General features: G+C 37.5%; 1 protein-coding gene across 4 annotated transcripts in view; it reads left to right on the forward strand.

Moving 5' to 3' along the window:
* Positions 1–17,328, forward strand: part of LOC117435485 (neuropilin and tolloid-like protein 1) — a 64,905-nt gene extending 47,577 nt beyond the window's left edge. The window contains exons 8-11 of one of the 4 annotated variants that reach the window (XM_034058686.3): positions 1,817–1,930; positions 8,645–9,194; positions 10,200–10,274; positions 16,540–17,328. In XM_034058686.3, coding sequence (XP_033914577.1) covers positions 1,817–1,930; positions 8,645–9,194; positions 10,200–10,260 — 725 coding nt within the window. In that variant the 3' untranslated portion in view covers positions 10,261–10,274; positions 16,540–17,328. Of the gene's footprint in view, positions 1–1,816; positions 1,931–8,644; positions 9,195–10,199; positions 10,275–12,813; positions 13,424–16,539 lie in introns of those variants that run through there. The other 3 variants (XM_034058685.3, XM_034058683.3, XM_034058687.3) reach the window with 3 other exon arrangements.
* Positions 17,329–17,570: the final 242 nt, after the last annotated feature.

Consider the following 17,570-nt stretch of genomic DNA (forward strand, 5'->3'; position numbering starts at 1 on the left):
TGGTTCGGGGCTTCCTGGGCAATCACAAGGCCGAAAACTATGTGGAGCTGGTTGAGACTCTGGTGAAGAACTACGGCACATTGGGCTGTAGGATGTCCCTCAAAGTCCATATCCTTGATGCTCATCTTGATAAATTCAAGGAGAACATGAGAGCGTACTCGGAGGAGCAAGGCGAGCGCTTCCACCAGGATATACTGGACTTTGAACGCCGCTACCAAGGACAGTATAACGAGAACATGATGGGAGACTACATTTGGGGGCTGATTCGTGAAAGTGATTTACAGTATAATCGTAAATCTCGAAAAACTACTCACTTCTAAATCTTTTGTAGTCATTTTTGTATTACTTTAGTATAAATACATGTTAATTTGGATTCATATGTTGTTTTTTTCTGACTTTATGTGAACGAAAAGACACACATTCGCCCGTTTTCTCATTGGAAATAGGTAAATTTCAAAATATCACTGTCCTGGTCACAAAAGCAAAGTTTGTGGGGAATAATAGCCATTTTCTATACATTTGAGGCATAAGCAATTAGGAAATAACACTTACTACCCAGGAACCAAAAAAAAAAAAAATTTGTTACACGGTGTTATTACTATTTAACAAAAAAAAAATGCTACAACAATAAAAAATAAAAAATCTAGTTCTAATTATAATGAATACGATACACCCACCTGTACAAAATAAGGATGTTGTCATTTTATCTTGGGGTTTCCGATAAAATAAAATGACAGCCTTATTTAATATGCACAGTTGTACTTTAATCCTAATATAATTACAATTACAATGATTATCCTGCAGATACAGGAAGTCACCTTGGTACTTATTTACCAGACAGTTCCTGAGTGCTCTACTGATGGGATAAAACACTGGCACTTAAAACACAAAGAGAAGATTGTAATTGAATAATTTCCAGGCTCTGAAAATCCTTCTCTTAACCCCTAAATCACGTGACTGTCTTGTTTTAGGGCTCATTATAACAATGCCTGTCACTGAGCAGTTACTCTGCTGCTTGAACTTATTATGTGCTGCTACTGTAGCTATCAACACCTTTCTTTTTGTTCAGCCCCATTGTTTTATGAAAGTAACAAAAAAAAAAGATTAGGGAACTATGAAACCGTACTGAAGACTTTCTAATAATTCTCAAGTGTTTATTTGGTAGTGTTATGATATTTTTAGGTGTAATCTTCTGTAAGATAGTGCTGTGAATGTTGCACTGGAGTAGATAAGTCTGAAATAGTCCTCTTGTTGATTTGAACCATGAAAATTAAACTCTACTTGTGCCACTGAATTACTTCATATTCCTGTTGCCAAGTCGTCATTCTCTCAATTCCAAGATTATTAACAAAGTTGTTTATGAAAGATCATAACTTGTGACATTCTGGTGGATAGTATTTATATAGATATATATATAATATATATATAATATAATATATATTATATAATATAATATAATATATTTGTTTAATTAGCAGACACCTTTATCCAAGGCGACTTACAGAGACTAGGGTGTGTGAACTATGCATCAGCTGCAGAGTCACTTACAACTACGTCTCACCCAAAAGACGGAGCACAAGGAGGTTAAGTGACTTGCTCAGGGTCACACAATGAGTCAGTGAGTGAGCTGGGATTTAAACCGGGGACCTTCTGGTTATAAGCCCTTTTCTTTAACCACTGGACCACACACCTCCTATATATTTAAATAATAAAGAATGCTTTAAAACAAATGTATTTGTTTTGTTTTCACTTCTGATGCTTTCTAATAAATGTTATAAATGTTGTCTACCAATTTTGCATCTTCTGCCAATTTCAGCTCCCTGTGAAGCCGATGCATTCTTTTGCCACAGTAACATGTGCATCAATAACACTTTGGTTTGTAATGGAGTTCAGAACTGTGTGTATCCGTGGGATGAAAACCATTGCAAAGGTAATGTGAAAAATCTATGTTGTAAGTGGACCTCAGTTGGTCGTTCTTTATTTGATCAGTTTGAGATTGTGCTGATGGGCCACTATATGCTGTCAATACTGAAGGCATACAGTACTTTTTCTGCATTATATAGGCAGTAGATAGATAGATAGATAGATAGATAGATAGATAAATAGATAGATAGATAGATAGATAGATAGATAGATAGATACTTTACTTTTTCAAAAAACTTTATTAAATCTTTAAAAAAAACATTTAACAAAGAACAACATTACAATATCACATTTTTCTAAAATAATATTATTTCTTAAAAACTAGTATAGCAAAAAAAATTATAAATAGATATTAATCAATTCTTCTTCAGTTTCACATAATACCCCTCCTATACACCAGTTCATGTCAAAAGTTTCTAAATCACTCATCATTTTATAAAAATTAAAATCTAATTTAATTCTGTTAATGACTAGCATTCTAAAAACAATAATAATATCTTCTTCTCCCACTCCAGTTACTTTAGCTTTCCTGGTTTTTAAAATTGACAATTTAGCTTGTCCTAACAAGAAATTAGCCAACTGACACAGATATTTCTTTTTTTTGTGTACTGTACACCAAAAATAAAAACACTTTCAGAAAAAACTAACCACAGCTGTTTAAAAAGATCTTTCATCAGTCTAAAAAGAGGGATTAGTCTATTGCACACATTATAACAATGGAAAACAGTTTCTCTAGCAGCACAAAAAGGACATTGGTCATTTATTGCAGGGTCAATGATACAGAGGTAGGAGTTAACAGCAAGGATTGTATGCAGCAGCCTCCACTGCAGATCTCCTGCTCTCTTGGGCAGTGGGGGCTTGTAGAGGGATCTCCAGGCTGGTTTTGCCTGCTCCTCTACCCCCAGCCGCCCTCTCCAGTTTGTGTCTGGAAGCCCCTGCAACTGGGCTTTGTTTTTTACTTTTGTACAGATTTCATATAGACTGTCACTGTTTGTATTTGACAGGGGGAGATCTGTCAGATGTTTTACTTTTAGCAACAGTCTACCCTCCTCACTATCTTGACTGATGTTTGGGGAGATTGATAAAAAGGAAAAGGAGTTTCTGGAGGGGTCTTTGTGCGCTCAGTAAATGCTCTTTGCAATAATTCTTTATACTCACTAGGCATCGCTATATGAAACTGAGAGAGTAACCTCGCAGCAACTCTCTCTGAGTGCATTCCCAAAACTGAGGACAAGCTCTGCGGGCTCTGCCAGTTAAAAGTGTCCAAGTCCAGTACATGGTGGTTTTGTGACCCCCGCCTTCACCATCAAATTAGAAACAGTTTGAGAATCAGTCAGCTGCACTTTAAAAACAGGGTTAAAAAGCAAAGGATTTTCTAAAAGCCAATAAAAGTCCAGAGCTCCCTTGCTCAACCCCACTCTCAGATTCTGCCATGCTCTCAGCAGACTCTGGTAAAAAGATGGGAGGCAACTAAAATCAACCTGAGCAATGTTCATTAAAAAGAGTTGTTTATCCAGCCCCATCCCTCCGACTTGTCGCAAGAACAGCACCGCCAGCTCTGTCCAGACAGGTTTCTCTGCACTGTACAGTATCTTCTTTACTGTCTGCAGCCTAAAAGCTGCAGTCCTGCTAGATAGTTCCATTAGCCCCTGTCCGTCCTCCACTAAAGGCAGGTAGAGGACACTCTGCCTCAGCCAGTGCAGTCCATCCCAGAAGAAACTCAGAAATTCCTTCTGGATTTCTTTGAGAAAGGTCTGTTGCGGTTCGACACATATAAGTTTATGCCAAAGTGAGGAGGCTGCTAGGTTGTTAACAACGAGGACTCTTCCCCTGAAGGACAGCTTTGGTAATATCCACCACCACTTCTGAAGACGCCCTCTCACCTTCTCCAGTACCCCCTCCCAGTTCTTCTGTATGGCTCTCTCATTCCCCAGAAAGACTCCCAGGTATTTGATCTCATCCCTTTTCCACAGTAATTCGCTTGGCAAGACTGGGGGGCCAACATCTTTCCAGTCTCCTATTAATAAAGCCTCACTTTTTTGCCAGTTTATTTTAGCAGAAGAGATTTTCTCAAACATTTTCTGACTTTCACAAATACTGTTAACAGCCTGTTGGTTTGTTATAAAAACAGCTATATCATCTGCATAAGCAGAAACTTTTATAGGTTGAAACAGACTTCCAGGGATGGATATTCCAGTCAGCACTTGTCTAAGTCTGTTGATTAAGGGCTCAATAGAAAGGGAATAGAGCATCCCGGAAAGAGGGCAGCCCTGTCTAATACCCCTGAGGACTGGAAAAGGTGCACTCAGCCCCCCATTGATTTTCAGCAAACTGAAAATGTCACAGTACAGGAGCTGTATTTGGGCAATAAAGCCTGGGCCAAATCCGAAAGCTTCAAATACTTTCCATAAATAATTTTGATCGACTCTGTCAAAGGCCTTCTCCTGATCAAGGGAGATAAGCCCAGCAGTGAAACCAAAGAGCTTGGAGGCAGCCAAAACATCCCGAATTAAAAAGATATTGTCAAAAATGCACCTGTCTGGGACACAGTAGGTTTGGTCACGATGTACGATGTTGCCTATCACAGTACTCAGTCTATTTGCCAGGGCTGTAGCTATTATTTTATAATCCGTTCCCAGCAACGACACAGGCCTCCAGTTTTTGATACTGCACAGATCTCCTTTCTTTGGTAACAGGGTTATAACAGCTCTCCTGCAACTCAAGGGCAGTTCTCCTTTATCCAAACTTTCAGTGAACACTGCATACAGATCATACTTTAGCAATGTCCAAAATCCTTTAAAGAATTCAACTGGCAGCCCATCTATTCCAGGGGTTTTACCCCCTTTCAGCCCCTGGAGTGCATCAGAGAGCTCCTGTACAGTTAGGGGATCATCCAGATCCTTTTGTGTGTCTTCAGAGATCTTCGGTAGAGCCTCCAGGAAGTGCTCGATTTCTTCAGGCTGCCCTCCAGCCTCCGCTGTGAACAGCTCCGAATAAAAACTTGTAGCAAAACGCCGGATCTCTCCGGGCTCCCTCAGCTCTTCCCCTGCTGGTGTCTTTAAGCAGTGTATGATCTTCCGTTGCGCACTCTTCTTCTCCAGACTGAAGAAAAACTGTGTGGGCGCGTCGATCTCATTGATATTCTGTACCCGTGACCTCACCAAGGCCCCTTGCACTTTGACATTCAGCAGGTCGGCAAGCTGCTGTTTTTTACTTTTGAGGTCTTGAATCGACCTACTATTTAGATTGGACTGCAGAGCTCCCTGAAGCTCCATCACATCCCTCTCCAGCTCTTCCAGAGTCTCAGTCATCCTCTTTGTGACATTAGCAGTGTATTGCTGACAAAACAATCTGATCTGCACTTTTCCCACATCCCACCATTGCACTAGGGAATTAAAAAAGGCTTTCTGCAGTCTCCATCTTTCCCAGAAGAAAATCAGACATTTTTTAAAATGGGAATCTTTCAAAAGTTGTATATTAAAGTGCCAGTAAGACCGCCCTGGTTTAAAAGAGGGTAAAGTTACACAAACAGTTATAAGGTTGTGATCAGAGAGACCAGTAGGGGAAATAAAACACTTTGTTATCAGGTTAAGACATGGCTTAAAAATATAAAAGTGGTCTAGCCTGGCCAGGGAAATGATATTATCACAAATTTTGACCCAAGTGTATTGTCTGCTTTCTGTATTAAAAGCCTTCCATACATCTGTTAAATCGTGCTTGTTTAAAACACTTAAAAGCTTTCTAGCAGACTGAGGGTGTGGTTCTGGATGATTGCGATCTTCTGTATGTTTCACAGTACAGTTAAAATCACCTGCTAAAAACACCCCCTCTTCATCACTACAATCATCTAAAACTTGGTCTAAAATGCAAAAAAAAATGTGACCCTTTCCTTCCCATCATTAGGTGCATACACATTAATAAACACAAAGGAATTATCCCCCACCCTCGCTTTCACGTTAAGCAATCTCCCTTTTACTACCTCAGTAGTATTAATCCAGTCAGGTTTAAAAGCCTCTGAAAATAAAACGGCAACTCCAGCACTTAAGTTTGACCCATGGCTAAAAACAATCTCCCCCTTCCAGTCTATAGCCCAGTCTGTCTGATTTTTAATATCGGAATGTGTCTATTTTTTTCTGACTAAGGTACTCAAACAAAGCTGCTCTTTTCAATTCATCTCTACAACCATTAATGTTTAAAGATCCCATTGTAAAATAACTCATATTAGAAGGAAAGGGAAAAAACATACAGGAACATGAAACAGTAAAAACACATACATTCAAAAATAAAATAAGTGTTTTATAATTCATTTTATTCTATTTTTTAAACTGTTTACGGACTTAAAATTCTTTAAACGCCAGCCTTCTTGCTCAGTAATACCAGAGCCGAAAAACATTTCTAGATTTGGGAAATGCTCTCCAACATTTATCCCTCTCTGCCCTTTTGTGATTTCTAAAAACTCTTTAATTCTTTTTACACTATACCCCGCACTAGGGAACGAGGACTCTGAGCCTTGAGAGCAGTCAGTAAAACTCGCTTCTTCCTCGCTGTCAATCTCAGAGCTATCCTCTGGTGCTTTACAAGCAATGCTGACGCTCCACATCTGTTCTCCACTCGTTTTGGCTTGAGGGCTGGACTGCACCTCCTCGCTATCTTCTGCATTGCTAGCTTTTTTACATGCAATCTCATCTCTCGTTCTTTTTTTTCCCTGGCGTTTTTTTTTCGGGGTTTTGAAATCTGAAAAAGATTCTGTACCACCTTCCTCCATTTTCTCTTCCTGACCCACACTTTCAACCTTTTTGCCTTCTGTTTTCTCTCCCCCCTCAACCTGTACAGCTTTCCTAGCCTCCTCTATAGGTCCAGCAGACACTCCCTCTGTCTCCGCTTCTGCTCTGCGCTCCTGCTGCTTGCTGACGATCGCCTCTTCTCCACCACTGACTTCAGGTGGAGCGATCGGCTTTTCAGCGCTACTCTTGACATTTTCGCTCACTTGTACATCTGTCTCTTTTGCCTGATTATCATTTTTCCCCTCAGTTTTATTTTCCTTTACTTCAGTTGCACCCTGACCACTGCCACCCGCACTCTCGTGATCCCCGGACTCATGCTCTACATTCTGCCCCTCAGACTGCCTGTCTTTCTTTCTCTCCTCCTCCCTGCGCTCGCTCTCGGCTTTTTCTTTTTCTTCGCTACCTGTATCAGTGGGCTTTTCTGGGCAATTATTAGCTATATGCCCTTCTACACCGCAGTTGAAGCACTTCATTGCTTCTGTGCTGGCAAAAATTATATAATCAGTCCCCTCTATTTTAAATTTAAGAGACACATTTAATTCCTGATTTATGTCTTTTAAAACCATATTTAGTTTTCTACGAAAAGATACAATATGTTTTAATTTCGGAGACTTGCAACCAAGCGGGATTCTTTGGGGGCTAGTTACAATCTGACCGTATCTCGACAGCGCCGCTTCCAGTAAATCATTTTTTAAAAAAGGGGGTACGTTTGATAAAATAACTCTTCTGAAAGGTACCGCAAGCGGCGTCACAGTAACAAAGGTGTTATTAATCACAATCCCCTTTTCCACAACTTTAGAAACAAGATCGGTGTCACTCAAAAACGCAACAACCGATCCGCTCATTCTAGAGGCAGATATTATGTTGTTACATCCAACAACTTTTCCTAACTCCAAAACACACTGCTCCAAAGCCACAAAACCTTCCGTCACTATTTTTATCCCGTGGCGGCGGGTTAACTTTTCAAAAGGAACATTTGAGGGAGCTTCCCTCCCCCCTGAGCTGGCCATATTGGCCTTCTCAGAGCTGACCCTCGTCAGCTACAAAAACACAAGACTCAAAAAATAAAAACCTTCACTCTCCCACAGCAGCACACACTCCTCACTCTCCCAGCATGCACCACTAGACAGAAAGAGTAGATAGATAGATAGATAGATAGATTCATTCATTCATTCATTCATTCATTCAACAAAGGATGTTGATGAAGGTTCTCCAGGCTTGATGTGCTTTACGATTGGGTTTTTAATTAAAGTTCCCTAAGGTATATAAACTACGAGCGGTTATATATGAAAATAGAGTTTAGTAATAATGTGTTATCCATTTATTCATCACTGTTAAGACATGTATTTAAAAATAAATATGACTGAAAAAGAACAGTGCTACGAAAGCTGTGCAAAAACATAATTATAGAACATTAAAAAAATTGTTTGAATTAAGCTTTTAGGGTATTTTTTGTGACTTTCAGTTATGGTTTATGGTACTGTATGGTTCACACTATCATAGATGTTAAAGCAGCATAGCTTACAAATCAGATCTATAGTAGGAGACAAGATGGTTTTGAATACCAGTACGTCTACTAATTTACTGCAAAACCTTGGGCAAGCCATTTCAACTCGTTGTACTTCAGTGCTTCCAGCTGTGAAACGGGGAAAGAAAGACCTAACTATAAATAAGTTATTGTATTTCAAGTAATCATTAAAAGAAAAATAAGCTACATTTTTTAGATATGGCCCGTACTGTAATCTGATGCTAAAGGGCTCATAGTCAGTTTAAGTGGGGTTTTTATTTGTCTTGTAAAATTTACATTTGTTCTTTTTTGTCTGAAGCGTATAATAAGTCTTATGGATTCTATCGTTGTCGTGTGTGTGTGTGTGTGTAAGTGTGATTGAACGTGCATTATGGGTAGAACTGTAACCACGCATTTTTGTTTCACACAGAAAAGAGAAAAGCTAACCTGCTGGATAACCTCACAAACACCAGCGGGACTATAATAGGAGTAACCTCTGGCATTGTCATTATCCTTCTTGTTGTATCTGTTATAGTTCAAATCAAACAGCCTCGCAAAAAATTCATCCAAAGGAACGAAGACTGTGACCAAACAGTGTTTCAGGAGGTGTTTGAGCCCCCACACTATGAACTCTGCACGCTCAGAGGAACGGGGGCCTCTGCTGATTTGATGGACATTGCCGATGACTTTGAGAACTACCATAAACTGAGACGGTCTTCGTCGAAATGCATTCACGACCACCACTGTGGATCTCAGATGTCCAGCATCAAGGGTAGCCGCAGTAACCTCAGCACGCGGGATGCTGCTATCTTAACTGAAATACAGCCCCAACCTGTAATCCCACCCACTAACAGGAGGAGCATCCTGGTGATGAAGCACAGCTATTCGCAGGACGCAGCGGATGGATGCGATCTGGATGAAATCGAAGAGGTGCCCACGACAAGTCACAGGCTCTCCAGGCATGATAAAGCGGTCCAGCGGTCAGTATCCATTGATTTTTGATGAAGACTATTACATGGGGACTTCTATGCCCAGACATCAATTTCTTTCTTTTTTTTCTTTTTTTTTGAGGTTACAACTCTCTTCTTCTTTGTTATTTTCCCTCTTTCCATTTAGACCTCTGAGTATCATTCATAACGAATAGGTTAAAATGTTCAAATACAATTGCTCCCAGGCCAAAGAAAGTTACCATGTTGTTGAAATCTTATAGTTTTATACCAAACCAAAATGCATGTTGCCTCACCTAATGGGGCATTAGTGATGAGACACAGAATTTTGCGATGCAATTATATGATATTTGGTGCATGGAAAATATTAAGAATTAATAGTCCAGTGAAAGGACTGAACAAGTATGTTTTGAGCCTATTTTGTCTTTTTTTTCAAAAAGGTGAAGTAGAAATGCTTGTTTTGTGATTAAATAAAGCACCTATAAATTATATTTAAAAATGTAGTGCTCATAGAATATTCTTATATACCGGTAAAATAAATATATATTTACATATGCAAAAAAATGATACTGTAGTCAAAATAAATCTTTCTACTCAGTAAATCAGAAAACATGGGCATGATCCTGTTTTTTACAGTCTAATAATGAGATTATTTTTATTGTATAACTGCACCTTGATTGCTTGTTGACTAAAGGAAAGATTAAACATTTACAAGAACATGGTAGTTATGAAGCCCTTTTTTTACAACCCATAGCACATGCAAACATATCTTTTATGTATCGTTGTTGTGCATGCACATTGTGTGTGCTCGTGTGTGTGTGTTTGGCTTGTATACACGCATTACATCCTTGTTCTGTACATTTCAGACAATAATTGTTTTATTGTAGTATTTCCTTTTCATCTTTGCATGCAAGTGTTTCACACTTCACTAAAACACTTCAAATCAAATGTACTGCATTTATGTAGCCTATGTATGCATATATATTTTTTTCTATGCAAAACATTATTATATTAAATGAAATAGCCATAACATTCCAGGTTCTGCCTCATTGGGTCTCTAAGCAAACATGAATCTGAATACAACACAACTAGGGTCTAAGAGACAAACTCAAGGTAAGCAAATCAATCTAAACAAAACTCAAATGTCTTCCAGTCGTTTTCCTAGTTGGTGTTGAGAATCTGTTCTGAACCTTTAACATATCAGTGGTCTTTCTTTCTTGCTTTCCTTTCCTCCAATTATTTTGTTTAACGAGTGACTGATTTGGAATCGTTTTTTAGTGTTCATTTCAATGTAGTCAGTTATAGTTGTAATTATTTTTCCATGGTTTCCGTTGATATGTTGCAAAAGCTTTTAATGCAGAATGTTTGCTCACAGCGCATTCACACTAAACTGTAGATACTAACACTTGCAGTTTACATTTGAATAGTATTCATTTGTCATTGTATGCAAACTTGAATTTATGTAAATACAATATGGTTTATCCTCATTAAATGCAATTCTTGGCATACCAAATTAAAGATATGCAGGATATATATATATATATATATATATATATATATATATATATATATATATATATATATACCGGTCTTAGAACACCCCCATTTTTCCAGTTTTTATTGAAATTTAAGCAGTTCAAGTCCAGTGAATAACCTGAAATGGTACAAAGGTAAGCGGTAAACTGCCAGAGGTTAAAAAAAAAAAGTTTAGGTTACCAAAAACTGAAAAATAATGTACATTTCAGAGTTATACAAAAAGGCCTTTTTCAGGGAACAAGTAATGGGTTACCAACTTACAGCTGTTCTGCAGCAATGGAAGTAAATTAAGCCTTGAAAGTTGATGCTAACAATTCCTACAGGTGTCCCAACTTTTGTTGATTACTCACAAACCCTCTGTCTGTATAAAAGCAGTGTTGGAACAGACTGTGTTACTACACCCTCTTAAGCATTATTTGGACAGTATTGTACTGCAGGAAGTAGTATATTACTCTCATAATGGCGAGACAAAAGGCAATTAACAAAGGAAGACAGACCATTATAACCTTTAAAAGTGTAGGTCTTTCCTTTAGAGAAATTGCAAAGAAAGCCAAGGTGTCAGTGAGTACAGTTTCCTACACCATCAAAAGGCACTTGGAAACTGGAGGAAACTCTGACAGGAAGAGGTCTGGCAGACCCAAAGCCACAACAGAATCAGAAGACAAGTTTCTGAGAGTCAACAGCTTGCGTGATAGGCGGCTCACAGGACAACAGCTTCAAGCACAGCTTAACACTGGTCGAAGTAAGCAAGTCTCAGTTTCAACTGTGAAGAGTAGACTTCGAGCTGCAGGTTTGACAGGTCGAGTGGCAGTAAGAAAGCCATTGCTAAGATGGCAAAATAAGAAAAAGAGGCTTGCCTGGGCCATGAAGCACCGCCAGTGGACTACTGAAGACTGGAAGAAGGTCTTATGGACCGATGAATCAAAATTTGAAATCTTCGGTTCATCACGCAGGGTTTTTGTACGCCGTCGAGTAGACGAAAGGATGGTTCCTTTCGTCTACTCGTCTACAAACATGGAGGAGGAAGTGTGATGGTCTGGGGCTATTTTGCTGGATCCAGAGTCAGCGACTTGCACAGAGTGAGTGGCACCCTGAACCAAAACTGCTACCACAGCATTTTGCAGCACCATGCAATACCCTCTGGTATACGCCTAGTTGGTCAGGGGTTCATCCTACAGCAAGATAATGACCCAAAACATACCTCCAGGCTATGTCAGAACTACCTTAGAAGAAAAGAACAAGACGGTAGGCTTCAAATCATGGAATGGCCAGCACAGTCTCCAGAAGGGTGAAAGCAAAGCAACCTACAAGCGCAACACATTTGTGGGAACTTCTGCAACAGTGTTGGGAAGAACTTTCCGAACAATATTTGATTTCCATTGTAGAAAGAATGCCACGAGTGTGTTCGGCTGTTATATCTGCAAAAGGTGGCTACTTTGATGAGTCAAAAATTTAGATTAAATTTTGTTAAACAAAACGATTCCATGATTTCTTTTTTATCTCCAATTGTTTATTTGTTCTATGCTTTAATTTCAGAGTACATTGAGACATTAAACTGCGTAAATTTCAATAAAAACTGGAAAAATTGAGGTGTTCTAAAACTTTTGACCGGTAGTGTGTGTGTATATATATATATACTGAAACTTAGATAATATCTCTCTATTAAATATATATTTTAGAACCCTTTGAATATCATTGTGAAATGACATGAGAGATCTTATATATTTTTTTATTCTGTTTCAAGATACAGAATTTGACAATATTTTGACAACATGCTTATATATATGGAACTCCTAACAATGTTGTATTACAGTTATTAAGAATATATACATATACTGTAGTTAGCTTTTTGTGTTTCTTTAGATGTGTATTTAGATGTTGCAAAATGCTAAAATGTCTAGTCTTTTTTTCAATCTTTTGTAGTTTAGTAATACATTTTAGAAATGACAAACTTTTTTCTTTTTTAACAAACTGCACATAGGGTGTATTTTGAAATCATTTTAATTTTATGTACCAGTTGATATTCTGTTGTTGTCTGTGTTTTATCACTTTGTGTAATGTGTTATTTGTGATGTATTCTGCATTCTGTTACATGTGCATTGTTTTCATTATATAGACTGCTTGAGAATAGTGCATTCGTCCTGGATGATTTCGAGCAAGCTTCAATGAAATATGAAAATATGGACCGGGAATATACACCAGCATGATGTTTTATGGACTTTTCTTAGTGGAATATTTTCATAGTATTATATAATATTATAACAATATCATTTACTCCAATAAGAATGGCAATAAGAAGCTATGACATTTTAAAGCGAGAACTTAACATTCAGGACAGAAACTTGAATTCAGGTATTTTGCCTTGATTGTCACTTTTTTTATATATATATATACATGTATTATGCTGATCACAATGAAGAACAAGTAATATAACAGCTTCGTATTTTGATTAAGTAGACTGCTAAATGGAAATGTGTGACAAAAAAAGACAACTTTTAATATTTGGAAAAAAGTATTATTTCATGTTTTATTAGCTAAAAAACTTGTTAAAAGCATGCAATTTATATTCCTGTTCTGTGCAACTAGGTATACATTATATTTTGTGTCCAATGCCTGCTACCTGTATATTTCTATGAAATATGTTACACTAATAACTATTAATTACTATACCTATTTCTTTCATACATTTTAAGTTACCAGGCAATATAGCATAAAACTTTAATAAGGTTCGCTCACAACTATATTATATTAAGGTTCGCTCACAACTATTGCTGAACATGCATTGCATTTTAACATCTATACTATTCTACTTGAAAGAAGATCGTGTCCATATCGAAATGAAAAAAGTTTGTCTGGTAAGAAAAGAAAGAAGCAATTTAAATGCTACCACTATTCAAAGTGACAGGATTTTGCTCACAGAGGCAAAACTCAAAACTCAAAACATACTGTATGCAGGATTTTTCTGTAATAAAATGTGAGATTGCTTTAAATTAAATTTGGCTTTGAAGAAAAGTCATTATTTTGACATAAAATATGTGATTTATAATTTTAAAACACTGTCCTGGTGTTTACTGTCCGTGTTGTGTTTTGTGTTTTGTTCATGTGTTATTTGTATACTTATGCAAACTTTGTTTTCTTAAAAAAAACAAAAAAAACTCCTAAAACAGATGCTTTTAAACATACAAAATGCTTTGTAAATAAAGAAAAAAAGTCACACGATATTCTTTTAGAATTGTATTTATTTAAATTTGTGTTCATTTTGTTTTGTGTTTATTTAGTTTATTATTTATATATACTGTAGGTTATACAATACATTTTTATACAGTAGTATATCACTAAATACATTTTCCAATAATTCATCTACATTGTTTACAATGGGTAACAACACATTTTTCCATGGCAACAGCAGATGTGTCAGTCTGCTCTGTAAGGATCAGATTCCGCGTCTGCACCTATGTGGTGTATAATATTGTTAAGAGCAACCCAACTAGTACTAGTAAGTTGGATGTTACCAAAATTCCAAATAGCAATGAAACTATGAATCTCCCACTAACAGGTATAGAAAGTAGAATAGCGATTTGTAAAAGGTATAATTTGAATAGCTGGAAAAAAAACAAACATATAATTTTTTAACTAAATGGCATCCTGAGATCATAAACATCTATTGATTCGAAATTATACAAACATAATTACCATCCCAATGTAACAGACAGCGTATGATTCACAGTGCCCCAGAGGTGAGACAAGGTCAAAACCTCTAGAACTGCTAGAGCAAATGCCTGGCTCTTTTGTACCATGTACCAGGATCGCCGTTTTGCCTACAGTCTGTATACTGGTTAAGGTATATGAAGGTACAGTATACTAAAACACAGGGCAACTGACTTTGCCATGTGGATGTCAGCATATGCTATTTGTGTGTGTGTGAGGGAGCGTATGCATTGAAATCATGAAGGTGTGACCTGAGATGTCCCCAGACAGTTATGAGAAACTCTTAGTTACGCCAGGGACTCGATTCTCGAATATTGATGCACCTACATCAGGAATTAGATTGTCTCAGTCACAATGCTGTTCATGAGTGTTTCCCAAATTGGCCTGTAAGCATCAACATAATATGTAAAATAGACTATAATTATCTAAATAAAAAGTTCATGTGGTCTTTCAAGTAAAATAAGAAAGTAAAGATCTGTATTGTATTAAATGCTTGGGTCCCTCAGTAGCTCACTTGGTTAAAGCACTGCAGCGTGGTATACAGTGAGTCATAAAGACAGAGGAGCACAGGTTCGCATCCTCACTGGGCAAAGTCGCTCGTTTCAATGGGGATTCCACATGACATTGGGGTTAGGGAAGCAAAACTGTCAAGGACTGTTTCTTCTCCTGGTGCTAGAGCGACCCTCTACTGGCCAGACGCCTGGTGGGCTCAAGCACCTACAGGCCAAGCCATTGCCTTCCAGAAGCCAGTAGCTCATGGACCTCTGCTCTTGAGTTCCTGGGTGTAAAGAAGCAATTGGCTAGAACGTAATTTTACATTCTAAATTAGGCAGAAAATCGGTCACTCTAAATTGAAAAAAAAGCAGCTCAGCTGAACATTTTTCATAGCTATTTTATACTATTTGTAAAATGAGACACATGAGTCCTCATTTCATTTCAATATCAAACTGGGGCTGTAGCCAGTTCTGTCTGCAGTTTAGAATCTACTATCCAGTCTGCAGCCGGACACAAAAGTCAAAGATCACCTGTTGGTATCATGGTTTTGTATTACTGCTATTTATTAATTCAGTTAAAAAATGAGTTTCCTACCATTTGTTTGTCAGTGGGTATCTCATAGCCTGCTGGCATTTGCAGAATGGATGTTCAGTACTGTTGGTAAGTCAATGTGCATACTTTTAGTAACACCCTGTGTCAAGTGTTTTGCTTGTAGGCATATGAATGGGATGACAATCCTTCATAATGTTCAATAGAATGGGCTGACCACAAGCAGATGGTACAGAAGCTGAGCTGAACACCACAAAGGTGTAGCACATGCTGAATTTACAAAGAAAGAACACAACAATGAAAGTTAATATATCTCTTTACTATAGGAAAACTGTTTTCAAAGACATATTTTCTGCATCCTATAATTACGTTCCTCAATTTGAAATAATACACAAGGTTGTTTTCTGGAATTTGAAAACTATGTCATGATGTTAAAATAGACTGCGTGCCAAAAAATCATCTTTTAAGAAGTGATGCTTACATTTTGATTCTTACTGCATACTTCATATTACAATTAAAAATGTGCGTGCCAATATTACCAACCTGGAACTGAAGCACAATATCAGCTGATGCTAAACATGTAGAGGTGCAGAAAATAAGGCCAGTACAGTGCTCCCCCTTTGTAATGCGGTACAGTCATGGCTCCCATTTGCCCCATAATGCCATTACACTAACACAAGTATTCTCGTTATACAGCAGAACACAAACAGCACGGTCTCTTAACTATGGCTCCCGACTACAGCGTTATAAAGTGGAAACACTGCATAACTTTATTTTTACATTATTTTTACATTTATGACCACATGATAAAAAAAAAATAGTCTTATACTGTTAGCCTATACAATAGGGAGTTAGGAAGTTAGCCTATACAATAAATACAACATATACTGTTCGATATATAATGGGTTATGCATTATAAGTTTAAAAATAACATAACATTATTTAGTTGTATGCATACTTAACCAGTAGGTACTGTATATACCTACTGTAATAAGCACTCTAACACAAACACTGCCCCTGTTTATGATGTTGAGAGCCTGAAGTGACGAAATACAAAAACAGACCTAATAGTGTTTTCATTTTTCTACAGGCAGCGACATCAGCAAACTGCGTCTTGCCAAGTATGACATCCAGTGGAATTAACTCCATCCTACACGAAAGAACTGCTGTTCTCTGAAAGTTTAAAAATGTATTGTGACCAAGAAAAAAAAAAAACTTTTTATTGTGATATGCATTTGATATGTTTTGCTAAACTTGAAGCCAACATGTTGTGATGCAGATGTTTTAATTACAGTTTCTTTTAGATTTACTGGTATGGATATTGCAGCCCTCTACATTGGGTTCTGTCCATTTTCTTCCCTTAACTGTCTGGCTGGTTGAGGCTGACAGATATTTACACTTTTTAAACTTGCAATGCTTAATTCAATTTGCGGCCCTATTAAGTCTTTCCTGGTTGCCCAGATTGATTTAAAACGGATGTTCCCATCACTGATGGTGGTAATTTGCAAAGGATTTCTGAGTAATGCCTGGAGTTGAACATTACCATCTCATGTCATCTCAGGACCAAAGTGATTTATTTTTACTCCATCCCTAAGGAAGCATTAATCCAAGACTTAGTGGGCTGACTCTAAAACTCACTTTTCACTATTCTATAATGAGCTGCATCTGAATGGATTAAAGGTCTTAAAATCTATTTTACTACCTTGTATTACAATAAGCAACATCATCAGTGATGCTCTTTTTTGTGTTGTTGAATATTTTCATTAAAATGATTTTGTAACTCCAAAACGTCACTGATTTGTTACTGATTTGTGCAACTCCACTCCTTGGAATCTGGTTCATCTGGTATTAGTCTCCCTTTCCTCTCTGGTATCTCCTCTTAAAGTTATTGTAGCTAGCAAAATAATTCCATAAATTGTACTTGTTGTGCACTTTCATTCCTTATATACTGTATGTGTCAAATGTGCAGTTTTGAAAGAAACACGTAAGCATGTATTTTTTTTTATTTTAAAACATTAGATATGGTACTACACTTGGTTTAAGACATTTCTGTTTACAAGCCAAACTTTAAGTTAGTTTTGCACTTCCTTGATCATTTCACCTGAAGGGTGAAATTGTCCC

The sequence above is a fragment of the Acipenser ruthenus genome, chromosome 3 (genome assembly GCF_902713425.1).
Source record: "Acipenser ruthenus chromosome 3, fAciRut3.2 maternal haplotype, whole genome shotgun sequence".
NCBI lineage: Eukaryota > Metazoa > Chordata > Actinopteri > Acipenseriformes > Acipenseridae > Acipenser > Acipenser ruthenus.